Source organism: Branchiostoma lanceolatum, chromosome 5, assembly GCF_035083965.1.
Source record: "Branchiostoma lanceolatum isolate klBraLanc5 chromosome 5, klBraLanc5.hap2, whole genome shotgun sequence".
Lineage (NCBI taxonomy): Eukaryota > Metazoa > Chordata > Leptocardii > Amphioxiformes > Branchiostomatidae > Branchiostoma > Branchiostoma lanceolatum.
Window position 1 is genome coordinate 6544163 of NC_089726.1, and position 27897 is coordinate 6572059.

The 27897-nt window shown below is 40.1% G+C and overlaps 1 protein-coding gene across 39 annotated transcripts in view; it reads left to right on the forward strand.

Annotated features, from left to right (window-relative positions):
- LOC136434666 (filamin-C-like) overlaps positions 1-27897 on the forward strand; it is a 91932-nt gene that overhangs the window by 8300 nt on the left and 55735 nt on the right. For 35 of the 39 annotated variants that reach the window (XM_066427603.1, XM_066427605.1, XM_066427611.1 and 32 more), the window contains exons 2-5: positions 12919-13164; positions 25742-25839; positions 26313-26441; positions 27119-27151. In XM_066427603.1, the coding sequence (XP_066283700.1) occupies positions 12919-13164; positions 25742-25839; positions 26313-26441; positions 27119-27151 (506 nt within the window). The remainder of the gene's footprint in view (positions 1-12918; positions 13165-25741; positions 25840-26312; positions 26442-27118; positions 27152-27897) is intronic. The other 4 variants (XM_066427607.1, XM_066427624.1, XM_066427646.1 and 1 more) reach the window with 1 other exon arrangement.

Here is a 27897-nt window from a genome sequence, read left to right on the forward strand (position 1 = left end):
GTAAAAGGGCATCTTAGGACAAGTGGTCTGTTTACTAAAAACACATATCCATTGTGATAATAGGTAGTATTATAATAAATGTCATGTCGAAGGGTGACTTATTGATATTGATTTTGTAAAGTGTGCGTCATAAAAGAACTTGGGCCATATGGGGGATAATTAGATATTAAAAGCCAACAGACCTTACATCCAAGTGCATGTTCAAAGTTGCAAACTGGTACCAGGAATAATGAATAATTGTAAAGTTTGAAATGTTCATGTTTGATTCAATGTTTGCAGTTTTCGCAATGACCTCTTCACCGCAAACTCAAAACCAGCGTGAACACTCAAATTTTTCCCTAACGCAAAATTCAACTCCCTCAAACTTAAATGCAGTTAAAGTAATATAAATCTGTATAAAAGAAAACAAATGATTTATCTTAAATTATGAACCTCGCCCATATAATTCTGATATAACAATGCAACAATGACGTGACATGACCCACCTGAATATTTAAGCCAGTAAGACCTGTTTGTTTTATACCTGAGGTCACCTGGCGTATTCCTTAAGGGCATGGATGTGTTCCTTACGGTCAGCTGAACAGCTTGTTACAGGCACGCCAGGTTGTTTTTATACATTACAGTACCCTTTCTGCTGTTACAATCACTAATAGAATGTGTACCAGTAGGCTTTGACAGAGATGGTTGGGTCACTGGAATACTAGTCATGTGTTAGATGTATATAGTGAGACAGTGATCAGCCATGTAGTTACTATTTGCGATATTGTCCAATGCAAGTGCAGTGTCCCTACCAAATCTCCCTATGTCGACTGATTTCTACAACATTTTACAATTAGACAGTGAGGTCTAGTAGAGACTTGTATGTACATCATGTAACCTCCATTAACATTAATCCGCCAGGTTACATAAAGCCACTTTGAAAAACGGGGTTTGAGAGATCTCTAGTACAGCACCCCCTGGTATGCACAGTTTAGATATATAGGAGTTTATTATACTGGGGGACGTTGGGTTGGAGATCTGTTTGGACGTATCTTTTCAGGGTAGCGGAATTATGGACCCTGTTGGAATTATATTAGTAGATGCCAAGTTATAGACCATTATTTAAGTTATGTGGACAAGACAATTGAGAGATGGACTATGGAGCTAATATCATGTCCCCAAGATGACAAGTAAAATTCTACACCTTATAAATGATCCTGTCCGACAAGGCAATGACATACAGTCTCTGTCATGGATACGACTCCATTTACGACATCTTTTGAAGGGTGCATAAAACCTGGGTGGGAAACATCTAGACGAAATTGTTCGCATTGAAGCATCAGTATGTAGCCAAAATTTATGGCCAGGTTTCCCCAAAAGGGAGGCATTCTGGAGGAAGGACAAATTGTTGTCTGGGATTCGGAGTGACCGACTGGAGAAATGATTTATAAGCCGGCACACCGAGATTTGTCATCGCTGCTGGTAAAAGTAGGCAGTACAAGTAAACATTTACGCTTTGTCACAACACCATTTCTAACGTGTTTTAATTTACTGAGGGAACGGATAGCATGCAGCTTGATGGGGAGGGGGGATGGTATTGAATGCTGAGAGAGGCAATTTGTCCTTGAGCTGTTTTTTGTAGGTCAAGTAGAATGGGAAAAAAATATCAATTTTCCTTTAACAGTTTGGAAAAGTTGGTCCCGAATTGTGAAAGATGCCAGTTTTATGGTTCTGGCTATTTTTGTGTTTTGAATATTTTATGAAGATAATAAGGTGGAAGGGTGACCTTTTGTTGTGTAAGGTCATTGCAGGCAATAAGAACAAGTTTTATTTGGTGTCGTAGTGTTATAATAGTATTCTGTCTTAAAGGCAACAGAACTTTGTTTAAATTGTCAGTGTTCATAATCTTTTTAAAACAATTGTAACAATAGAAGTGACTTAATTGTGCCCATTGCCTCTGTGTTCTGGGTATGAAAATTCCAATACAAAGACTGCTATTCACTCAACTTCAGTATTCAGTGAGGATAGCCCTTATCTTCACTGTTAATTACTTGTAGGGACACTGTTCATCAACAAAAACAGCAGTCTGTCCATCAACAAACCCATCTTTGTCTTCAGGTGTTTCTCAGGGTCTCATCACGTTTCAAACGATACCCTTCCCGCAATGCAGGTGGACATACCTGCCGGCCCCAAAGTTTACGTTAAAGAACACTTAAAAGCGGTTACTCTACATAATGGTGTTTACTTGTTTTGAAGACGGCATACCGTCGGAGATTAAGTTGGCTCTGTAGAAACAACTCTGAGGAAAAGATGAACCACCTTCAGGTGGAGTGATGTTTATGCATGAGTGAGGGGAGGCTTGGGGTATGCATGCCAGATGGGGCCTTCCTCTGTGTTGAAAGATGGTGTGTTTGTGAAGGGGGTGTGCTATCCAGGTCACGTCAGACATCTAGTCTGTCAGGGTCTGCTCCTGTCAGCACCTCTGGGCGGGAAGGCTGAGACACAACATCTTTCTTCATATACTTTGCCAAGGATCCTCAAGCGCTTGATTCTAATTGCCCATGGTTCCTTCCTTCTTTCTCTTTACCTTCAAAATCAAGCAGCATAGAACTTGTGATGTGTATCTTAAGTCCTTGCAAGACATTACCTTGACCTACTTTAGTACTTAGATATCAGAAGAATCTACAGTGAGCAGAAGGGACACAAAGTCTTACAACTTACAGGCTAAAAGTCTTGGTAGTAAGCTACATGTACACATGTCTCTTGAGCGCTGTCAGTCAGTCTACAACTTAGTACAAGACTACTGTGCAAAACTACGGCATGGTACAGTTCATTTACAAATAGAATTCAAGTTCGGTTCCATGTAGACTGCAGAAATTTGGTATCTAATTACTGATAACAGTAGCCTCATTCCAAAGAAATGAGACAATTGAAGACATCTGACTGCACTCCCTTGGTACTAAGAAGCTCATAGATTATCAGTTTATCACTTTATGTGTGCATTAGATATTCCAACACTTCTAGATGGTGTTATGTTGGTTTCACGATTGTGTTCTTCCACATTTTCCATCCATCCATTGAAATTAATCACAGTGAGAAGACAGAATACCCTGAGGAGTCCAGGTTAAAAAGAGTACAGGTTTGAAAAGGGTTGACCTACATTCTGCCTCAGATATACAATAGCTGTGACACCCCAGATATTTATCACAATAACAGCTATTATAACTGTCAACAGCTGAGGAAAGTTCCAGTAAGGGTTGGTGCACAAAACAACAGAATGTGGGACAGAGTGGTAACCAAAAATAACAGAGGTGGATGGGGTCATTGATTTTTTTAAATGTATGCAAGAGACTGTGATCTCGTTTTGTTTTCATGACAATATTTGGAATGACCTGAAAGGCAAACCATGATAATCTATAGATTTATTTATTTATTTATCTATTTATGAATCTTTAGGGTGGTTTACTTTATCTGGATATTACAATCTTGACCAGGTATTCTATATTGTACTTAATTAGTTAGTTTAATTAGTTTTTTGCACTCATTTTGTCCTACTGTAGCAAAAATGAAAGTACAGTTTGATTTGTAGATTTCTACTGGCCACAAACTGCTAAAGCATCAATAATGTAACATTCTTGATACTAACTAGGTTATCAGGGAGACACTGAAGGGCCAAATATGGGGTTTATATTTGCCAAGGAGATCACTGCATATAACCTTTATAAGACAGTGCAGTATATACAAGCATGTTTTTCTTTTTTTTTCCAACTGCAGATACCTCCCATAACTCTAGGTACTGGTAACTTGAAACCCTAACATAAAAATTCATGTAATCATGGAAAATTCAAAATAGGCCATCCACAATAAGCAGGACACTTTTTCCATCAAATATGAAAAAAAAACAGTATGTTTACTTTAAATTTTCTCTAAGGTATGATGTAGGATAGCTTAAAATGATAGTCCAGTTTTGCACCCCCCCCCAGAAGTTTTATGATTTTACATGATAGAAAATTGTGAAGGAAAGAAGGTAGACTAATTAGCATCAACTTATAATTTAATTTTTTTCTGGTGTGATCTGAGAAATTACAATTTGTGTCATGTGGGTCAGTAAGAAATCAATCACTGACCAGACAATCTGGACTACTTCTTCTGCCTCTCCGAAATTTCAAGGCTATTTTTTTTGTCTCTAAATCATGATATTCATCCTCATACAGTAGTCTCCCACTGACACAAACACCGGCACCTGTGTTGAATATGATATTTTTTCAGACAACAGTAGCTTACTTTTGTCTATAATATATGGAGCAACATGTCATGAAGCTACATTTATAACCAATTCTTTACTGCTGATTCAGTGAATATCATTCGTAGCTTTGGGACAATGACAGCGCTGAGACAGAAATCAACCGGTTTCGACTTGATTTTTCTTTCTCAAGAATGATTCATTGAATGTCATGACTAATTCTTCACAAACAGGAGTTGAACTTTAACATTTAAGTTAAAGTAGTGCGTAGGTGTAGGGCGTTAGGGGTAGTTAGGTTCATGTTATTTGTCTTTGTCATTTCCATACCAGCTGATAATCTTATCTGGTTTGTTTATGTAAAAACGTTTGGTCTTTGTTTCGGCCAACAAAAGCTTTCATTAGTTTGTTTACTCTCCAAAACTACCGTAAAATCCCTATTTACGTACGCACTTTTTAAACTTTTCAAGTCGCAAGCAGGTACTCCAGGCCGACGCCAAAGTCGGGGTGCGTACGTTAGGAGGGGTTCTTCCTCGGAAAAATCGCATATCAGCTTGAGAGTATGGTACATCTTCATGCAAATGAAGTGTGGAATACTACCACACAATCAATCAGTAATAAAGAATAAATAATACATATATTTAAATTGTTTGACATTTTCTACCCAGAAACATTTTCTCAGTAACCCTTTTAGTCGGTAAATATCATTGGAAGGATGATCATGTCAACCTCTAACTATCCACCGAAATGCTGGAGAGGGGGTGCGTACGTTAGGAGGGTTTTTCCCCTGAACGTTTCAACTCACTGAGTCAGGCCCGCAATCGTCCCCAAATCGGGGGTGCGTACGTTAGGAGAGGTGCGTACGTAAATAGGAATTTTACGGTACTGTATATTCATCTATTTTTGCGGGGACTTAATTTCGCAGTGTAAGGGGAAAGGAGGTTTTCGTTTAAAAAAGACTTTTATGTTTCAGTTGAAACAATTTTGGAGTATTGTGGTACTACATTGGACAAACCTGTCCGCTTTGATGAATTAGAATGTGGCTGCAGAGAGGTCACGGCAAAAATAAAACCGTTGCAAATATTTCAAGACTATTGTTTCTTGGGTTTATCGCAAAAATTCTGAAAATTAACAAATGATTCTATTGCGACTTTTCTCTGCAAAAAAAGGTTCCTGTACAAATAAAGCAGTTTGAGGGTGTCCCTATCTGGCCAAAGTCAATATCTATACAGGTGTAACCTTAAGTGTTATCAAGGGAATCAATAAAACTCCTCAACCCTTCAACCCAAGTCTTATATCAGATAACGCACCCAATGCACATGAACCACTGGTTATAAATAGGAAATTTTATGGCCTTTACCACATACTTGTAGACCCTTCTGAAAGCCTCCTCTCTTGAAAATTGTAGGGGAAATGACTCCCAATCAATAGAATCATTAGCCTTGGACATTTAAGTCTCATACAATACATGCAATTCCAAAGGGGAAAATTTACAACCTACATATACATGACTGAAGGCCTTTCCAAATGCATCTCATCTCGGGAAGTGTCTGACAATCAATGAAACCTAATCATTTACCCTAGATATCTAAATCTCTGTCTAAATCTGTATCAGACAAAACATGTACAAGGCCTACAAACCAGTAGTTCTAAATTGTGTACTCTACATAGGTCCTTCTAAAAACCTTTATCTATCCCTCAATCACCATTAGAGCGGATGGCATTAGGACTGTTAAAGTTAGTGGGTTCCTTAATTGTCTACATGGTACAAGGCCAGAGGGAGGTTAGGGTTGGGGTTAGAGTGAAGAGAAATCGTAGCCTGGAGTTCAGCCTTGTTAGCTTTAGTCTGGTCTCAACGGTTGCTACTGTGACCTGCTACTGTGACGTTGGGAGCAGACCAAAGCTAACAAGGCTGGACGCTAGGCTAGTAGCCTAGATTCCAAAGCCCTAATCTCTAAAATATCTATCATGTGGGGAGGATAGACTGCAGAGATTGGGGGTCTGGCATCCAGGCTACTAGGCTAGAGAAATGGCTCAGTGCCTATGCTGATTGTGTTTACATACCCTCTAAGGGGTCAAACAAGTCTCCTATAGATATGATTAGCCTCATAGCAAAAGATGTGTTACATTTTAATCTCCAAGCAGATGTAAAAAAGGAAAATCATAACCTTTACTGGCTGCCTAATTTTTCTTACACATAATCCTTTTAACTTTAGGCTAAAATTTTGCTACAAAACAGCTTACCATCCTAATATCTGCTTGGAGAAATATATAGGTCACATCATTCTGTCAGATATACTATAGGCTATCATTTTTCTGTCAGGAGTAAGTCATAACAAACATATAGTAGTATGTAAACAATAGAAAGGAGTCTCAGACACTGGGATAATCCTTATCTGGAGTTCACAAGACTTTTTATCTGGATGTTGTGTCTTGTGTCTGAGAAAACACACCCATATTGAATCTCACCGGGCTGCCCTGCATGGGGCACCCAGAAAGGCTTGCCAAAAATGCAGTCCCTCCCACTCTGAGGATTTGGTGGGGGGAGGGCGCTATTTCTACACACAGCGTGTCACAAAATCGCCAACCTTATAATCAGAACCTAGAGGATCACTCTGTCACAAAAAGGGGCCAAATGGCCTCATTAGCAGCCTGTGCGACCAGTGCTAAGCTGGGGTGTCCCTGTTTTTAACTGGCTTCAATGGGAAAGAGATTGCAGACATTAGGACGAGATTGCGTGTCTGATAAGCCATAAAGAGTAGCTGAGCAGGAAACCATATACAGTAACAGATGGGTACATATGGGGAATCCACAGACTACTGGTCCTCGCTAATCAATACCCGCACTTGAAAGGCAGACCTTTGAGCCCCCCTGTGTACTTTTCAGTTTCTCCTTCCTTTCGTAATTTGGAAGGGCATGTGAGGAAGTACAGGCATGTTTGCTGTTTCACAGGGCTTGAAGAATGCGAAGGCTGAATCTGGCTCTCTTGTGTACTTGAAAGGCAGACCTCTAATGCCTGCCATTTTCCCCAGTGTGTACATTCAAGTTCTCTGTTTCAGGATGATCTTTGAAAATATGCAGATAGTGCTGTGTTCCTACCAAAGAGCTAGAAATGTGAAGCTTCATTCAGAACCTTTGTTGTAGTGCCTGGTGGTGTAAAGGTCAGCAAGTTTCCTTGCTGTTTCAGTAGCAGGGTACATTTTATCAGGGAGGGCTTGTCTTTCCTTTTAATGTGCTTGAGGCACCTCCTTGAGGACGAGACCTTCCATAAGACAAGACAGGTGCAGCCATAACCGAGATGTCCCCAGCCCAGGATTGGACTGGGATCTCCCAGACCAAGACTGCAAGAACTCAACTGTGAGGCTGCTACCAGCCAGTTAAGCTACAGGGACATCGCCAAAAGGCAAATCTATTTAGCTAAGAATTTTCTTGCCCACAGTTCTCTTTTCCAATTTCAATTCAATATTATTTATTTTACTAGGGGTGCTTTATGATCTTTGAAAATATGGAGAAGCGGTTTGGTGTTCCTCAAACTTTCAAAGGGAGAAAAGCTAAACCCCAATGTTTTCTGGCTGCGCTGTTGGAATGGAAAGGTCATGCAGGTCACGACCCATTGCTCTGATTGGATAATCTCCCCTGGGAAGCTCCACTCAACAAAAAGCTGCTTAGAGCCCATGGAAGCGTGGATGATGTACATGTCCTTTGTTATGTTGAGATGGCCTTGATACATCATAGTACATCACAGTGATATTGGTCACATAGTCCTAACCCTATGGAGCCAATATGAGGGCTGTTGTCATTCATATTTCACAGATTTGAATTTTTAGTTTGTGCTATCTTTAATGAGGGTCTGCATGGGGGGTCCCGACAACGCTTTACGCTAAATTCAGAAAGCCTCCCTACGCTCTACGCTAAATTCAGAAAGCCCCCCCTACGCTCTACGCTAAATTATGGAGTGGTCGGCAACGCTCTACGTAAGATTAAAACGGCCGATTGCGCTCTACATAAAAGGGGCATGCAGGCCCTCATTAATTATCACACTACAAAATCTATGTAGAAAATGATTTGAGACAACATTTTTTGCTGATATTCTGGTTTAAGATATGAAAATGATGGCAGGGAAATTATGAACAAAGGACTTATCTTTGTTCCTGCCAGTGTTGGTTCTGTAAAGTTCATTCCTTTGCTCATAACTCTACTCTACCCATAAAGTCGTTTACCAGCACACAGGAACTTTCATGCCAAAAGATTTGTTGTTTTGCAAACACTCATTTTGTGTAATTCATATGTACTGGAAAATAACATTTTTTTATTTGGATTCAACAAAGGGTGTAAAAATGTTATCATGAAGAAAAAAAAATCAAGGACATGTACATGTATTAGGAAAATTTTTTGAAATACTTGCTTGAATACGTGTGTGCTGACGTGTGTGTGTGTGTGTATCCAAAAAGCCCAGTCCTCAGTGCTCCCAGTGTGAGTGGGAGGGGGACCCAGCTAGGTGTTAATCCCTGATTGTATCACCATCAAGAGGGGGGCTTGAGCTTTTCCCACCTCATATTGTCATGTCTGAAGACTCCCATTGTCAATGAGCCATGTGCAAAGTGGGCCATTACATGCATCGTTAAGATTGTCAGTTGACAGAGGGGTGTGAAGTGCTTCCCTTTAGTGGTCCCCAGCTCAACTTTGGGGATGGGCTCTATGATTTATGTACATGTACTACAGTCCCTGCAAAGCCTAGAAGAATAGACAGGTTGTCAAATTGACAAAGGCGTGAAGTGCTTGCTACTGTACTTCTTAGCTCAACTTTGGGGAAGATGTCTGTAATTTTTAGTTGCTAAGAGGATAGAAATGTTCCCTTGTAGTTTCACCAACCAATGGTATAAGTATTGTTACTGGTATACGTTGTAGTTAACATTTACATGTACATGTAATACCCCTCAGGTCAACTTTGGGATTTCAAGAGGAATATCGAATTCACAGAAGTATTGACTTTACAGAAGTGTTGTGTAATTTATACTGTATATACAAATGTTGCAAGGAGGACAGATGTCGTTGCACTATTCACTGAAGGTTCTATTCAACTGTGGGAAATATATGAACCAAGATAAAACTGATGAAAGGTGTAACATGAAACAGTATATATTTGTATACATACAGTGCAAGATAACAATGGTGACAGGTGGTACAAGTGACTACTAGTATTCTAATAAGAACTGCTAGGGAATACAATCTAAGCTTTTTGGGTTTGACATCTTTTATCTTTTCTAGAAGCAGTGGAAAACGAAATCCCATCTGATATAACACTCAAACACACAGGAAAACAGACTGTAGCGTAGTGCCCTCAGCCCCTGAACCCTTGCTAAGTGTCATTTAAAGTTCCTTGTGGGTGTGTAGTCCCAAGAGAGGCTTATTCCTGCCCTCAGCAAAAACGCACTGTTATATCCATGACTCAGTTTTAGCAGTTTCAGGACCAGGCTTGTTGCCAAAATGATTATCGCCATCCAACCTTTCTCCCCCTCCCAGACTGGTCTCTACTAGCTAATTCATAAGCGGCAGGAAATTGAACTCTGCTGGCTCCCCCACCCACGCAGAAATCTTTGTCAAGTCCAGCTGCAGCACGTAGGTTCGTATTTCACCTAGGGAAGGTAAATCAGACGTCTGAAATTCCTGCTCACATGCAGACTTGTGATGAAGGTCACAAAAATACCCTCCCACTTCCCTTGAGGCCTTGTCATGTTTGCCCAGCTAGGGTTCAAGTGCATTCCGTCTGTGTTTGCTCAGGTTGTTGATATATGGCTCCATGCTGACCCCGTCACGTAGCTAATTATGAACAGAGGTCCAAACTTCATTAACCTTTTGCTTGGAAGCATAGCACTGTTACCAAAACACTTTGGATGCAAGAAAAAGCCACCCCAGCACAAAGAAGGTTGATAAATGTTCTGTATAGTCCAGTTCGAAACCAACCTACTATGATCACTGAATACTCCAACTTTTTGTGTTTATCAATCGCCTTAACGATTCGTAATCTTAACGATTCTTTACCGATAAACAAGGTGCTTTGTTGCCATGGCAACAATTGATTTACTGGAAATAATACTGATTGTCTGTAAAAGTTGTGAAAAATCTAAGAACCTTATTTTCTTAACACAGTTTCCACATATGTCATCACTGGAAGAAAAAAGATTTGTTTTTGAAAAATAGGGCTTGAGAGTTGTTGTGACATGTAGGCAAGGTGAAAGTCAATCCTACTTGCATGCAGGGTAGAGACTGACACATTTTTGACATTTAGCTTTAACAGATGTGCATGTAATGCACTGGTGCGTGGACGGTTGGTGGAGCTGTGTATTTTTTCTCTGACACATGGACTGTTAATGATGCAGGGTGCCAACAGGTCACCGTTTCTCTGTACCAACTTGTGGTTCACACCTGTGTTAAGTCAACATACCCTGTACCCTGCCGCAGACGAAGATGGCAACAGAAATATTGCAAACAACTTAGAATAAAGAAAGGTCAACTTTACTGAGAGAGTGCAACAGTCTACTGTTAGTCCTGGCCAATTAGACATCGTTAGGCTTTTTCGTAATAGCACCATTTTATTTGAGAGTTTTGTAACATATGTAGCCTGTAATATAGAAGCATATCAACATTTTCACAGCATTTGAACTGGAAGGCACTAAGTTTTTGACAGTAATAAATAATCAAAAGATAAAGAATAATTGAGAAGGATGACAATGATAACCAAATAGGTTTTCTGTCCAAATGTTGAATTTTAATTCATGACTAAAGCTGTATATAACTTATAAGCAATACAAAGCAGATTCAATATTTTTCTATATTTCAAATGTGTTGCTATCAAGTTGGCGGAAATTTCTCTAAATACACACTGATAGCATACCATACATTGCGAACGTAACTGAACCATAGTGTAAAGTGCGTACTTGATACAGATTTTGTCAATATTAGTGTATATTCAGTGTCATTCTCACATTCCAGTTTGACGTCATAGCAGTAGGATCAAAGTCTAATAAAAAACCATGACCGTATTTGGATGTCTACAATTCAAAATTGAGTTCCATGTAAATAATTCACACATTGGTAATCTTCAAGTTATCCTACTCGGTATGTTAAGAAGTTATAAGATTCTTTGTATGCAATTTTTCAGTTCCACCCCTTTATCAAATATTGTTCTAACCTCATTCCCAGCAGTGCTATAGTCTGTGCCGCTATGCATATCTTAAGGATAAGTCAACTGTGAGTGAATGTGATCCTTTCTTTATTCACTTTCTATCTCCGCCTTTGTTTTCATTTCCGGTGACGGTTTTGTAACAGACAACTTTGTATACCCTTGATAACTGTTGGGATGGAGTCACTATATGAAAGATGCATCCGTTCATTCTTGGTCCAAGTCCATGTTTTAGATATATTGCGTGCTTGAAACATTTCGCAGGGAAAGGAGCCCTTCTATCTGGGAAATGTCTCTTTGCTTTACTGTAAATAGCACATGACAAGAGGAAGATCAATTTGAATGGCTCACTACATTGTCACATGGTTCAACTTCGTGACATCGGCCTTTTGTTCGAAGAATCATCGTAATCTATTCAACAGTCCTGACTACTTAACCCTACCTGAGAGTTTGTGTGGTAAATAAAGTTGTTGCAGATGATACTGCCCTGGGGTATTTATCATTTTCATGGTGTCTCAGCGTGCCCACATATCAAATTTTATTTTTACTTGCTCTGATTACATAAACGTGATTGTCAAAACTGAATTATATTTACAGTTGGGAAGCCACAGATGTAGATGTCTTGTTAGCGTGACTAAGAGTTACTCAAAGTACTCTCTAATCTCAGTCTTTCTGCTCTCCTGTCTAACTCTAAGTTGAAATTGCGTCTGACATTGACAGACGTGCATTTGACCTTGCACACACAGGGAAAACAAAAATGGTGGTCCGATGTATTACAAAGAACACTGACCCCTGGGTAGTCTGGGAACAAGAGCCCCTGCTTGCTGTACCATTTACTGAAAGGTTATCCCAGGGAGTGATAAAAGGGCGTACACCCTGTCTGTGAAAGGCCTCCAGTGTGGGGCTAATTTAAGATGCATGTAGGGACCCCACAGAAATAGCAAACTGGGTCATAAAGGTTCAGTGGTGGACAATCACTTTCTGTCTCATTGATGCATTCCTCTTATATATTTCCTTGGTAGACCAGCCAAGGCAATGTTTTAGTATGTACTTAAAACATCTCAGACCCTATATGGCTCGCTCGTAACTAATATGTAAAGGGAATGTGACAGCTAGAACATAGCCTATGCCTCATGTGACACAATGGTATCAGCTATTGATTGTGATATGAGCACCTAGAAGTGAAACATTAGGTGTATCCTGTTTTATATCATATTGAAATACAGCTCTCTATGAGTAATATCAGGGGATCTCCCCCCTTCCCCATCTGAAGTTCAAGTCGATAGTGCCCAATTTCCAAACGTTTTCTCATAATCTATTGCATGCCACCTTAAGTAAATATTCCTTGATTTGCAAACCTTTCAGTCTCGTCTCTCCCATCTCCCCCATTCCAAATTCAAATGACATAGTGATGGGAAGTTGAAACTTGTAAGTTATATCTTGATTTGTACATGCATATGATTTTTGAACAAAGGATGTATGATAGTTAATGGCACTTTTTTTCTCTCCCTCTCAGATTCCAGTGACATAGTGAACGGGAAGTTAAAGCTGATCCTGGGTCTAATATGGACGCTGATCCTGCACTACTCCATCTCCATGCCGATGTGGGAGGGCGAGGACGAGCCCACAGTCAAACAGACGCCCAAGGAGAAGCTGCTGGGCTTCGTGCAGGCCAGGGTGCCCGACCTGCCCGTCAAGAACTTCAACAAGGACTGGAACGACGGCAAGGCCTGCGGAGCCCTGGTGGACGCCTGCGCCCCTGGTACGTGTCTTAAGATATCTAGTTCAAATATCACTGTCTTCTCTCATTATTCCGCCAGGTACCTACGACTGCCAGTGCCACTATCCTTTACCGTCTGTTGTTCTTCATCTCGTGAGGTTTAGTACATTTAAAAAATCTACAAATGCAGCATCAGTAATCCCCGAGGTATGCACTTCAGATATCCAGGTGTTCAAGACACTCTTGAGATGGCCTGGATAAGATCTTTTTTTAAACGTGGCAGACTTAGGGTACTGGTCTTGCAGGGTAGAATTATGTCATAGTATGTCTATCTACCTGTCTACCTAGCTCCTTGAACCTAGCTAGCTGTCAGGAGTACAAGGTAGACATCTCCCTATTGGTATCCATATGTTTTCTTATGCTTTGTTCCTCTGGTAAGTTCAAGTTCAGGTTTAACGTTGCAGAAAAAATAAGCGATCTTGTTACATGTACCATCTTGTAGAGTAGCATCCACAGGTATCACCTGAGCCGATACACAAACACTTGCACACAAATGACAACAGCTGTCAATACATTTGATTTAGACTGTCATTTTGGTCCTGTTTCAAATTTTCTTTGAAAATCCCTCAGGTTTGGTGTTATAACTATCAACTCAACAAAATCTTTGCTAAAATCTGCGCCATAATCTTAAATATAACTGTAAAATGAGCATGTTGAAAAGAAGAATTTTGTAGTATACGCTTGCATTACAAATCCTCTCCCTCACATGATGAATGAAACAACTGTTACTGGGTAAACATTCAGGTGGTCCAACTTTGCCCTGGGAAAGTGGAGCAAACACAAAGGACAGGCCAGTGTTATCTACGAGTGTTTGTTTGGTGCCACCTTCTGTCAAATTCTCTCTTTGTGTGGTTCTGTTCGGTCACCGTCTAACGACGAACTTGACAATGACTGTCTACAGTTTTATTTCTGGTGGTAAGGCCATACAAATCTATTTCCATGGTTCTCGAAAATTTTGAGGTGAGACTATAGCTAGGGAACATCATACAAGCAGAGGGCAGGGAGGAAAACTTGAATTTGACTGTATTCACTCATTGCAGTCGCCTAAAAATACCTTCGAAGAGAAATACTAAACTTTAGACTATAAAAAAGTGCCAATTTTGACAGACATCAGCTAGAAATCCCTGCTCTTTTTTTTCAAGGTTGAGTTGAAGGTGAAGATGTTGAAAGCTCCTTAGCTTGTATATGACCTTGTGCAAAGTGCTTAAAAGCTCAGGAAAAGAGGGTGTTTTCCAGTTACATAATCAGGACCCTTTGTTGAGATTACGGACGCTTTTGTTCGTGACCTCCCCCTCAAAAAAACAGGCCCCAACTCTATGGAAACTCGATCGTTCTGAAGTATCAGCGGGAATTCCACTTGCATTACCTCAGTGGTTTTGACATTTTAGACCACTCAGCGTAAGAACTTTGTGTAATGGAGACTGTACCATTTAAAGTGGGGGTGTAGGGAACCTTATTAACACCTTATTACCCCTTCTGAAGTAAAGCTCTTTTCCATACATTCAGTTGTATTGTTTGAAGAATCTAATCAATTTTTATCAATGAAAGTTTTTGTTTGCTCCTAACCTGAAATAACAGGAAGATTGAAAAAAGCTCCTATCAAGAAGTAGGTGTGGTCGCACTGTGGCCTTATCCAAAGAACCAGTTCTTGACAAATAGACTTGTGTAGAAGCTATAAGTTTGTCTAACATTTGTCTGATTATAACTACTGTACATGCAAAATTCCTAATAGAACTTAAGAGCCCTGATAATGAAAGACACTCAGGCTTTTCACTTTGTGAGAATTCATAAAGAACGTCTATTTGTTTGAAGCTTTGATGCAAACATAAGAATCTAGAAACAGTATACTAGAAGTCCAGCAATGTTATGTCATCCACAATTGGACAAAAATATTTGGGCCCAAGAGAAGCTAATTTACGGACATGCCAAGGCAAACTCCCGGCCTTGTAGAACGTTTTTACAGCCGATCTAATTAGCTGCCATTATAGGTACAGCCCATGAATGACAGTTGACCCACAACTGTACTTGTAAACAGTGTCAGCCCTGGCCTTGCTTGAAACATGTTTTATGTCCCCCTGTATACAAAGCAGGGGCGTTTGCCTAGCTTGCCGAGCCATGACCAAACAAGGTCACTGACATAGAGGGCCATTGTCTGACAGTTATGCACTGTTGTGCAGTTTACTCAGACTAGTCAGAGTTCTGCTGGTGTTCTAGGATGGCAGCAGGGTGTAAACTTGTGCCGACCCACGCACCAAGTGACTCATGTGCCAAAAACGCACAGGAATTGAGATGTGAAAAACATGACAGGGGTTTTATATGGTGACCTTTGGGTCGGCCCTTTTGTAGGCGGGAGCGTTTGTTCGAAGGGCGTGTGCGGCGAAACGTCAGGGCCGTCCTTGTTTACCAGACTGGAGAAAGACTAATTATTCTTTTTTGAAGCCAGAAACTGCATAGCATTTGGGCAGTAGTATGCAAATGTTACACATACACAAGCTAGTGTATTAGCTACAGTGGGGAGAGGTTCAGTGTACAAAGCTATGTGTTTCTTGTGGTGTTTGACATTTCAAGATTTGCTGGTGTAAAACTGCATGTGATGCCCTTAGGAAATGAACATCGACTTTTGACATTCCGGTTTTGCAGATATGTTCCGCTTGCTCAAACCTGTGACTGCGTCTATTGATATCAAGCAGACGTATTGCACCAGGTACAGTTTGATAGTCATCATGCCCAATATATAAACCTGTTGCTTGAATTTCTATAACTGGTCATATGAAGTATCAGAGTGGTGGACAGCCATTCAATATCCGAAAGCTATGAAATGGCATATAGGACATTGCAAATATAGCTATTTGGAAGATTTTTATGACATAGTATTGAATTTTCAGTTTGCCACAACAGAGCAGTAGAAATTGCCTTATGTATACCATAAGTTATTTTTGGGACATATAATAATTTTTTTTAAAAAATCAATACAGAACAAAGTAATTGTGTATCAAGAATCCACTTGTTAGGCCTCTGATGCTATTGTATATACTCATGTAGATATTATGCATAAGAATACTGTAACACTCTAAAGGCAGGTGACTGAGATTGTAAATGTATAATTTAGTCATTTTGATGGTTCAGCTCACCAGTAATAGTTTCTCTGTCAGCCATGACCTTGGTTTCTAATGGAAACAAAATAGGAAAGAGGTCCCATCATTTGTGTTATGGGACAAGTTTAAGGCAAAGACAAAACGCAAACCACGCTCCCTGGGTATATAAAAAAAAAATGTACTAAGGCCGTGTTGATTCGATTATATGGCATAGATCAATTTTTGTCTGTTCCAAAAAGAGAATTTCTACCATACCATACATCATACAAAGAAGCTTCAAAAGAGCAAATACATGCCATAAATTGCAACTACAAAGCATCAGAAAACGGATACTAATGTCGTAGAATGCCAAACTCAATTCATAAGTCAAAGAAGGTGTGAAAGAACAAGAATCTATACCATACACTATGTAGATTTCATAATGAAGGCAACTTTTTTTCCAAACTTTTATTTTTTTCTTCATGCCCGCATCAGTTTTGGGGTTCCTAGGGGATGTCATCCATATACATGTAGTTCAATCAACATGGCCTAAAGATAGATACTATCATCTGCATATGCCATGCTTTATACAATTGTACTCTGGTGTGTGCCTAACCCAATTTGATCTTTTATGGAAGTGTCCGAAGCCTATCCAAACGCTCCTGCTCCAGTTGTGGAGGACAAACATCAGGCAAACGTTCGTCTTTCTCGCCCAAATGCCTGGAATAGATCTATCCTCCCATGAAGGACAAACTATGGACACGCTACCCTGGCAGCCATATTGGTCTGGTGTTCCGAGAGTATCGAGTTTCAGGCTCCACCCCTCAGCTTCATGTACATAGGACTGAAAAGGGAAAATGGTCTAGACAATTTCTAACTGTTGTAAAGGGTTAGTAAGGCCATTCCAATTTAATTTGTTGGTTCTTGGATATCAACAAAGCCTGATAACTACACTGTAGGTAATTGCCTTGATGCACTCAGTGTTATGGAGTGAATATAGTCAAATTCAAGTTTTCCTCCCTGCCCTCTGCTTTTATGATGTTCCCTACTCCCCTTGCTATATTTTCACCTTAAAATGTCCGGGAACAAAGGAAATAAATTGTTGTGGCTTGTAAAAAAATTAAAATATTCTGAGCTCCCTCCCTTTTTCCACTTCAATGACAATGATTATGATCAGTAGTAGTTTTTTTTCAATAGTTCAAAAGTTTTCTCATTTTCATTAATCAAACCCAAATCTCTTTATATATCGACTATACGTAAGGAGAAAATTATAGTCCAGATCTACACTAGCAAAAAACGTATGATGGATGTGACGAGTAAATGATATGAAGTAAGTTAAATGAATCTGTTTTTAGTTCTGCTGAACCAATGGTATTGAATGAGAAGTCCAGGATTGATGTTCTAGCTCGTCGCCATGGTTTCCTGGCCTGTTGCCATGGCACCGGGCCTGCAGTAATGACTCATAATGGTCTGTGTGTGCCAAAAAACAGGGAGGGGTCAGCCTTTAACGATTCTGTGAAGAGTGCAATATACAGTAAAAGGTTCGTCAGTCTAGCCCATCTATTGGTGATCAGGAACTATTGCATTATTGAAGATCTACAGAAAAAAATGGCAGAATATCTGAAATAATGAAATGATGACTAGTTAGGAGAAAAATACCCCAACTGTTACCGTTAAGATTGCTGCGGATAAAATTGTCTAATCTCCAAGCAGACGTGGAAAGGCGAAATCGTAACGCTTTATCAAGCGGCCGGGTCCCGACCCAGTGCTCTGGAAACTGGTACCGGGAGCTTGAGAAGTGGTTCAATATTGCCTTTTTACATCTACTTGGAGATCAAAAATGTTGCCTTAATTACTTCAGAATATGTTATTGTGTTTTCTTAAAAATCCTTTGCAATGGTACAATTCACAAGCAATCTGGAATTCCAGTCTTTACAAGTATTTCCCCAAGAATTTGTTGTTTACTTGGTGATCCTTTCATCCGGACTGCCATTCAGCTCTTCATCTCCTGAGTAAGTACAAGAAAAAATTTTCAGTTCAGCAAATCTTCGAAATTGGGGCCACCCCTATATTCCAACAGCCCTACATTGTATGTTCTGGCACCCCAATGTTCCTAAATGCAGAAATGTTCGCAGGGATTTAATTTCACGGTAGGGAGAAAATGGAGTGTTTGCAGTGGTTTTGAGTTAGCGTTTGAAACAGTAGTAGCGCTGCAGTCACACAATGAAACGGCTTTTTGTGGTGGTTTTAAGTTTGCGGTAAAGAGCGAACATTTCTGCATTTACAGTATGTTCTCACACCCCTCTGTAACAGAAATCGGACCAGCCAGCTAGCTTTCCTGCCAGCTTCAGGTTCAACTGTGCAGTTTCCAATAAACCATCCCAGACTGTGATTCTCCAGGCACATTGCCAAGTGGGGCTGGATGTGGGGCCTCCATGCCAAGGGAGTGGCAGGGAAATTTGCTTTACAACATATTCTTTCAAAAGATTTTGAAATCTTTTTGTTAGTGAGGAAAATGAATTAAGAGTAAACAAAAATGCTGGTATACAAGTGGACAAATTACCACAGGTCCCCAAAACTAAGATTTAAAATGATGATTGAGATGCAAAAATATCATCCAAAATCTTGTGATAAATACTATAAGATAATCATAAAAAGGAAACAATGCAAAAGATTTAAGACTAAGGTCAAAGAATAACATAAATAACTACTTTCTGGCTCAAAATACTTTTTCTGCAATATGCAATATTAACTAATATTCAAGCCTGAATATTTAAGCCTGAAAAGGTGCAAATTGTTATATTTTTCTCTGCAAACTCGAACGCAGTTGGTTACGATATCCCAAGCCCATCTCGTCTACTATAACCTGGAGAGGCCATGATGGTCTACTGTTACAGAGACTAAGACTCCTGATGTCACAGTGTACGGAAAATGGGACTCCATACAATGTCATGTTACCAATTAGTTTATGTGCACACATTGGCAGGTGTAATGGTTTTCGGCAAAACTGTCTCAAAGGGTGTAACAGGCCAAATGTCAGTAGGGCAGCATCCGTTTAAAAGTTACACAAGTCATTCATCCTGTGACACACTGTTTAGGAGTAACACTTTCATCCTGTAGCAAAGCTCAGCAGAACAGGGCCAAATGTCAGAAGGGCAGCATCCGTTTAGTAGTTACACTTTTATCCTCTGACACCGCGGACCCTCCACATCTGTGTCAATGAATCCACAACACTGAAACCTCACGTACGACACACGGTACCACACGTAGTACACGCTCTCCCCCTGACATAGTTCATGTCGGAGACTGGAAGAGACAAACATGCCTGTCCCTGTATCTGTTACTCCTCCACTAGCTGTATTTGCGCTGTGAGGTCAGTTGGCTGTAAGCTATATGTAGACTCCTTGCACACTGATGGACATACAGGAAAGTCCTAATAGTAATAATGCCAGAAGAAACATAAATTCTATAGCTACTCATGGCTATAGTGCAAATGTCTTTGGAAACAAAAGGCAGAACCTCTTCACTGCAAACTTAATGAAACACAGCAAAAATGCTCGTTCTGTCTTCTGCTTGCCTACGACCTTGTTTTAACCTTGAACTAAATCCAACAGGAACACTCCATTTTCTCCTTACCAAAACCAAATCACTGCGAACTTAGATGCATTTACAGTAACCTTCTCCCTGCTGCCCATCGCAGTGATAAATGTGAAGTCTGTGCCAAAGTGTTACCTCAGCTGACAGAAGGTTAAACATCTGCATGTAGCAAAACTCAGAAGATATTTCAATATTGAACATTCAGATGATCTTATTACGTCTGCATAAAGACAGCTGAAAATAGTTCAACATATATTTATACTTGAATGTGTATTTGATTCATATTTGGAAATGTGCCACAGAAGTCATCTCAAGTGTCTAGTTCATTGGCACCTAATAAAGTTGACTTTTCTGGTTTAAACTGGCTTAACATCCAGTAAATTATAGACTTTATAAACACAACGAGAAGGAATTGGGGCGAACTGTTAGGCTAGAACGAGTTGGAGGTTACCCAGATGGTACCGGAAACTTTCGCCGATGCCGCAATCTCCGAATTCTCTGGCATCATTCCCATGAACTAACCAGACGCTTGTCCTTCAAGCCTCCTCTAACCCTTTATCCCTGACCCACATGTACAGACCATGGGTTTCAAGTTCTCCCTACCAGGGCCCTAGCTAGCTTGAAAGTTGTTTTTTTCCATCATCACAATCAGGAATGTCTCCAGGACCCGTCCCTCCATCCATCCTGGGATGGAAATTTCCTTGTTGGAACAGACAAAAATTTTACACTGTCCGTCTAAAAAATCTGAACTGCAAGACTCGAACTTGATGATATATTTCCATGAACTTAAAATGTCAGATTTAACAATGAAAATTAAAAACATGAGCTCCCAAAGAATGTGTGGGACAGAAAAAATATTTGAACTATAAAGCTGGAGGCATCCCTGATCCCATTGCCCATTGACGGAAAAATCCTGAAAAGAGTAATATTTTACCGTCATTGTGTACAAATTCCTGTCGTTGTTCAATTTCCAGACAGGTGTTTGACCTGGGTGTAGTTTATTCAAATTTGAATAATTCTATTTCTTTACCCACCGATTTTTGTCTGTTAAGCTTGATGGAACTGTTTCAAATTTTTTCCGTGGTACACAGCATAATTTTGTCAAATGATGGAATGATGAGTGCCAGCTAGAGCCTTGACCACCACCCACCCAGTCCCCGACCAACCAACCAACCAGCAACCTTCTTCTTGCCAAACTTGTTCTGTCGTCATGTCCTGTCCCAGAGCAGAGCAGAACAAACATGTCAAGTTGGCATCCAGACATGTCTGGCTCAATTCCTCGCCTAAAATCTGGCCTTACCTCCTTAAAGACACAGTAAAGATGCCGATTTCACCCTCCATTAGCAAAACACGGGATCCAAGCCCTTTCAAACCATGCTTTTTCTTTTGTGTCCCTTTTCTTGTGTGTTCGTACCAATTTGAGTTTAAGATGCACCCCTATGTCCAACACGTTTGGCCGACCTAGAATAAGTGACTAGGGATGTTCCGTATCATGCCAGCTTCTCGCAAACTAGCCATGTTGAAAATTCCTCAGAATTACCGTCTTGAAAGATTAACGCGATGACCCCCTAGTTGGATGTTGCATATAGACACCCTCTTATCCTATCTGAAGACAGAGGGGCGCCTGATTCCCTCTACTGAAGACACCCATATTTCTTGGATGAAACAGGCTTTTGTATTCCCAAGGAAAAGAAGATAGCCCCCTTAAATACCTGGATAATGGATATTTAGGGGCTGACACCTTTAAGAAACAACTTAAGGCACAAGAAGCTTTGATCTGTATATATTACTGGGTGTGCCTCCAAAACACTGATATTGTTGGCAGACACTACGTATACCCACCCTTCTATGTAGAGGGCCTATTACAGGCATTATCGTGCTGGTCCTCAACCTCAAGCCTTACTTGAGGAGTAATATTCTTGGAAAGGTTCTTGTTTAAGTCTTGCTGCACTTCATAAATGTCTTAGCATAACCATAGGGTTGACATGGAACATGTCATTGGTCTGAAACCTTAGATGATTCTGAGACAAGTTTATGAAATATGATTTAGCTGAATGGGAACTTTGACATGCAAGAGATTACAATCTCTTTCATTGACTTGATAAAGTCTGGATCTCAAACAGGTGCAGGTCTTTAACTTCAGCTGTAAAATGTCTGCTCGCATTAAGCTAAACCCTTCTACTGAACAAGGTTTGATGAACTAGTAGTTATGAGCAGCTCTTTTGTATTGGGTCAGTTTTATTGCCACAAACAAAATCTTGTATTCATAACTTTTTTTTTAAGAGAGATATTTGTAAGGTTCTTAAATAGTTCTAGGAAGTAAACAAAGGTGTCTTTCCTGCATATTCTTTTACTTTTCAACCAGACAAGCCCTTTCTTTAGATAAATACGTACTCTACAGTCCTACTTTAAAGAGTCTGTCCCCCTCCCCCTTCCCTCCGCCCTTCACACCAACAACAGTAAGGTGATATCTGAGCCGTTCTAAAGTGTAAATACCTGTCCTTGTACGGAGGCACCGCCAGTTCCAAACATTCCCCAAAATCTTTTGTTTGCAATTATCAGGCTGAGGAATTCGGGTCTCAGGCACATTTGGCTTTTTGACTGCTCCTTTGGGGCCCGGCCAAAAATACACAAGTTCACTGCCGCCTGGGTCCAATATCTAAGATGTGTGTTAATCCGATGTTCAGCATTTGATATCAAAACTAGAAAGTAACACATACATTACATTAAAAGATCGCAAAGTAAAAATGAATCTGCATTTTGATTATAATCCGTTCCATAATGAAATTTACCAACACGGTTCAAGTTTCATGCGAATACAGTACTATACCACTGCATGGGATCTGCTCATGTGTACAGTCTATGTGCATGGCTACATGTTACTTGAAAGTAGCTTGTCTAAATTATGCTCCCAGTGGTCTGCCCATTTGATTGCCCCTATAGCTAGGAGAGGGGAAGAGATTGTGTAACACAGTGTAAGACATGTATGTTGTGTCTATGGAAGGAACCTTTGACTTGGTTATGCTTGACTAACATTGAAAATTTCTCAGCTATGAACTCTACCTCCCGAAGGGGCCACCCTTCCAAGGTCACCAGGAGCTCACACCAAATACATAGCGCCCCCAGGGCTGCAAGTACTAGTGGGTGCATGTTATGCACTTTTCTGCACCCAAAATTAGAGCCGTGCACCTAATTCTTAACTGTGGGGGCCAGATATTTCCAAACGGTTGTGTAGGTTAAGTACAGTACATTTAGCATACAGCAGAATCTAGACATTCAAGTATCAGATAATCATAGATAATAAAACCTTGAAGTTACTACCGGGTAATTACCTGCAAAATTTGGATTCATCACAATTTTCAAAGCTGGAAACTGTGCTGACAGGTTTTGCTGACATTCTACTTTCTTTTATGTTATGCACCCAATCTTTAATTTTTTGACCTAAATTTTAAGTTAGGTGCACCGTTGCACCTGTTCCCAAGAATGAATTTCGAGCCCTGCACCCCTTCCAAGCCTGAAACCACTGCATTACATCAACTTATCAGCATTACATGTTTTTACAGTGAGGTCTTCTAATTGGTCTGGGTACAGCCAGGGATCAGAGCAAGTGATGCAGTCTTAATGCTTTGATTTCACGCCCATTACATGTAGAGCTGTAGCCTTGTTCTGGGTCCTCACAAACTCAGCATGCATCTCAAAAACAAGTGGCCATGAGAAACAAAATAAGGAGAAAATTATCAACGCTGATTTGTCCCAAAGCTACAGTACTCTATAAAAGTATACCATAATGCATCAAATTTTATATTGCTCTGCCACAAATATACTGGTCTGTTTTCTTTTCATGATAATTAAGAGAAATTTTGGCATTGAATTAATACTGATAGCTGCCAGCATATTATAGTCCCTGTGTGTGCAATGTTCTCTTGCTACTTGCAGTTTAGGGTTTTGGGTACCTAAATGCTGAAAGCCAAGAAATTAGATTGTCGAGACTTCTTGAAAGTTTACAGAGCGCACACTGTAGGTCAAGTTCAAGGTGGATCTTGTGTATAAATGTGCCTCGAAGGAATGGATGGTTGAGTCAGAGGTTATACCAGTTTATTCTTGACATTTCTGAAGACTCTTAGACAAGTAAGCATTTGCTTGTAACTGATCCGTGTTGCTTTTTATATGCACTGGTGGTTTGTTGAATATGAGACCATGGAATTAGATATACAAACTTTAAGATAACTGCTGATTCGTTACACCTCAAGTATGTGGTGGAACATGAAAACAGCAATTTGTCTGGTTTTGGAAACGCCCGAAGAGTCAGTACTTCCATATATGGTATTTATGGAGCCAGAACGGTCCTGTGAGCTAGTGGTACGGTCCAGGTGTTGCATGATGCCTTTTGATGTTGTTTACACAACATAGTAGTGGGGTCAATTAATGCTGGAGGCAGCCTTATGAATAATGATGAACTATAGGTCGTATATACTTTTCGCTACCACATGTAGTGAAAATGACTGGCATGGTGGAAGTAGAAACTGGTTTGATTATTGTGATAAGAAAAGGATAGAACTTGATACTGAATGAAAGAAAATGTTATTACTTCCTACTCTGGAATATTAGAGAAAAGGCTATGCCATCTTTTACCTTCTTCAAATTCACAAATTCCGTTGAAAGACATCAATAGCCTTCGTTTAATTATGGTACTTGATGATAACAAGGCTATTTGTCAAGACAGGATTCATCATCAAAGTTACAAATTATTTTCCAAACTCTCATAATCTATATAAAAGTTCTTGCCAAACTTATGTTACATGTATGACATTTTGTGATGGCATATTTGTTTTATTGGCACTCATACGTTCGTACTTCGTTCCTCCCTTTAAGACCAACTTAAGACTTCCTGCTTTCTTAATTCTTGCAGTATGACTCCTTACCAACTCTTCCAACCAGTACCATAGTTCATTATCGGATTGAAAGGTTGAGAATTTTCCCTCCAGTCCTATTGCAACCCTACCGACACCAACTGCCAGCCAACTTACAACTGCCAGCTAACCCATACGAAATGTAACATGTCACTGCATCTTGGTTTACTACATCTAAGTGCCACATAAATCTCACATTCTTCTCCCGACAAACTCTCCGCATTCTTGCCCCTTGGCTCACATCGCCACTTCCCAATAGGGAAAGGCAACTTGACTTTGTCCCTTCTAGCTTACAGTATTTCTGTGAAATCTTTGTATAAATAACGTGCGGAGATGTCTGAGATACTTGTCCTCAAAGCCACTGGCAGTGTCACGGGTGTTAATGGTCCATGAAGGAGAGAACTATAACATCTGTACACCCACCACAGCTGTCGTCTCTCTGACATTTTCAGTTTGACTGGGCTTTGATAATGGCTTATGGGAACGTATCTGTTGCCTGGCAATAATGATATGGCAATCATTTGCCGATCTTTTGAAGCGTGTCAGTGAGAAATTGTCAGGTGTGTTGTAAATTGTCCGCCAACATGTCACGTCAACTGCACACTTACCAGTCAAGTGGACTGAAAGTAGTCCACTGTTGGAATTACAAAGTAACGGAACTAACAAGAATGCATCTCGTTGTTTGCTAACACTTGACAAAATCATTATGGAGATAAATAGACAAATGAGTGTACTATTTACAAATTAAATGTAGTACATCATCACACACAATGGAGACACAGAATTGCAACAAGTAGCCAACCTTAATTTTGACAAAATGATGATTATGCTAATAAAGTTTTGCCACCCAAAACATGAGGTTATACCTCTGCACCAATTTGGCATTGTCATTATGATCCATCAATGTCGAAATTACCTCTGAGTCAATTGTTATTGTAGATTGTTTGTTTGTTAAAAAGAGTTGTTGTTTCCCTACAGGCCTGTGCCCTGACTGGGAGGACTGGAACCCCAATGAGAAGGTGAAGAACTGTGAAGAAGCCATGGACCTGGCCGACAAGTGGCTGGGAGTGCCTAAGGTACGTCATACTATTGTCATATGTCTTACTAGTTCTGGAACTATTACTATTAGGTATTATAATAAATTATTATAATTATGGAATCTTTCTATGATATAGTAAAGACTTAGTCTTACTTTTAACATGTACATTGCTAAAACTTTGTTCCAACACAAAAAGTAGGTGCATCATATCTTCAAATGTCCTACCTTCTTCAGAGTTCAAATTACCAATCACTTAGGTCATGTGACTTTACTGAGGTTCGAACACGTGATACAGAAATTGATTTTAAAAATGCTAGAAAGTTTATATACCGGCCACCATCTCTGTGATGGCTCTTGTTTCTTGAAGGAATAATTATTGGTCACTCGAATTTTGAAGAAGACTGCAGTAGGACATGTATGTTTAAACCTTGATTACTGTGCGACACATAGAATACTGTATGTAGCTCTTGTAAGATGTCTTACACCCCTCCCCCTTCACCCCCCTCCCAGCTCCTGAGCCCAGAGGACATGGCCAGCCCCCATGTGGACGACCTCAGTGTGATGACCTACGTCTCACAGTTCCCCCAGGCCAAGCTCAAGCCTGGCGCCCCCCTCAGGCCCAAGACTAACCCCAACAAGGTAGGGATTCCCTCTCTTATATTCAATATTGTTATCCATTGCCTTATATCATGATGTACAACCTTACTCAATAACTCAGGATCTATACTGTACATACTACGCAAGCCATAGCAAAGCCGTATTGTACTATTAGCTGACGAAAAAGTGTCATGCTTCGTTCTCAGTCTGAGGTTTGACTGACCACGCTTTTGACCTTTACTTTGTAACTGTACATGCATGTACATAGTACATGTACATGTATCTCCCTCCCACCTTCGATCAGTCACAGTCACAGTCACAAACTCAACTGAACGTCACATTGTCTTGTCATAAAGGTCTCCAATGTGGATCAGATCTACATTGTGTTTTGGAATAGATCCAGAGAGACATACTTAAAATATTTGTGTGGAGTTGTTTAGCAAACAGAACAATGATATCTGGATCAGGATTCAACTGTTATTACCAACACTAGAAAAAGTTGGACTGAAACCAAATTTATGTTTGTGCGCGTGCAGTCCACTTCTCCCTGATATGACAGATGCCTACTTTATTCGTTAAAGGTTGTTAATGGTTCATGATGTACATGTACATGTAGGTGGTGATACTTGACTTTTATTGTACATATTCCATTTTAAAACCATTTCATTATGAATTGGACTTTTTCATCATAACATCAACTGTACCCTTTACCCTGACAGGCTCCAGCAGCACCAGCATCACAGCCAAATAAGGTCAACACCAAAATATCACCTTCAGTTGTCTTGGAGGGTTTTAAGATTGTAGTTTTGAGAAGGTTTTCTTTCTTGTGCCAAGTTTGAAGGGAACGCTAGGGAGTTTTATGTTTTTGAGTTTTCGGTAAAATTGGATGCAGGACAGCTATGGTGTGGTACTTGCCTGGTGACTGCTAGATTGTATAGACTGCGGTTGCTAGTGTGTGTAGAAGGAATGCGAATGTGTGACACAAAATACCCCAACCAAATAATCTCCCCCTCCCCTTTATCCTAACATTGGTATCATCGATCCCTTGGCCTATGGAAGAAGATCCCCCCTCCCCCTGCATTCTGATATGGGTTTCATCCCCTTTGAGCAAGAGACCCCCCCCCTTGCATTCTGACAACGGTGTTACCCCATAAGAACTTTGCATCATGTCAATATACTCAGATGGTTTGAGATATGCTGGGTTACCAAACACAAGTAAAGAATCTTGTGAGGCTACACCAATTTATTTAGTTGGTTCTCAGACATTTTAAGGTAAAAACTCAGCAACAGGACAAGATGAAAACAGAGGGCTGGGAGAAAAATTCAAATTCACTCTCCAAAACTGTGTGTACCAGTGCACAGCCTCTCTTACACTGTATCAGACTCTTTTTTCATGCTGATCTTCCAGTTTAGCATAATCTGTTAAAATCTGAGAACCAGCAAATTAAATTGGTGCGGCAAGAGGATGAATGAGTGAGTGTAAGATCTGGATGTTAAC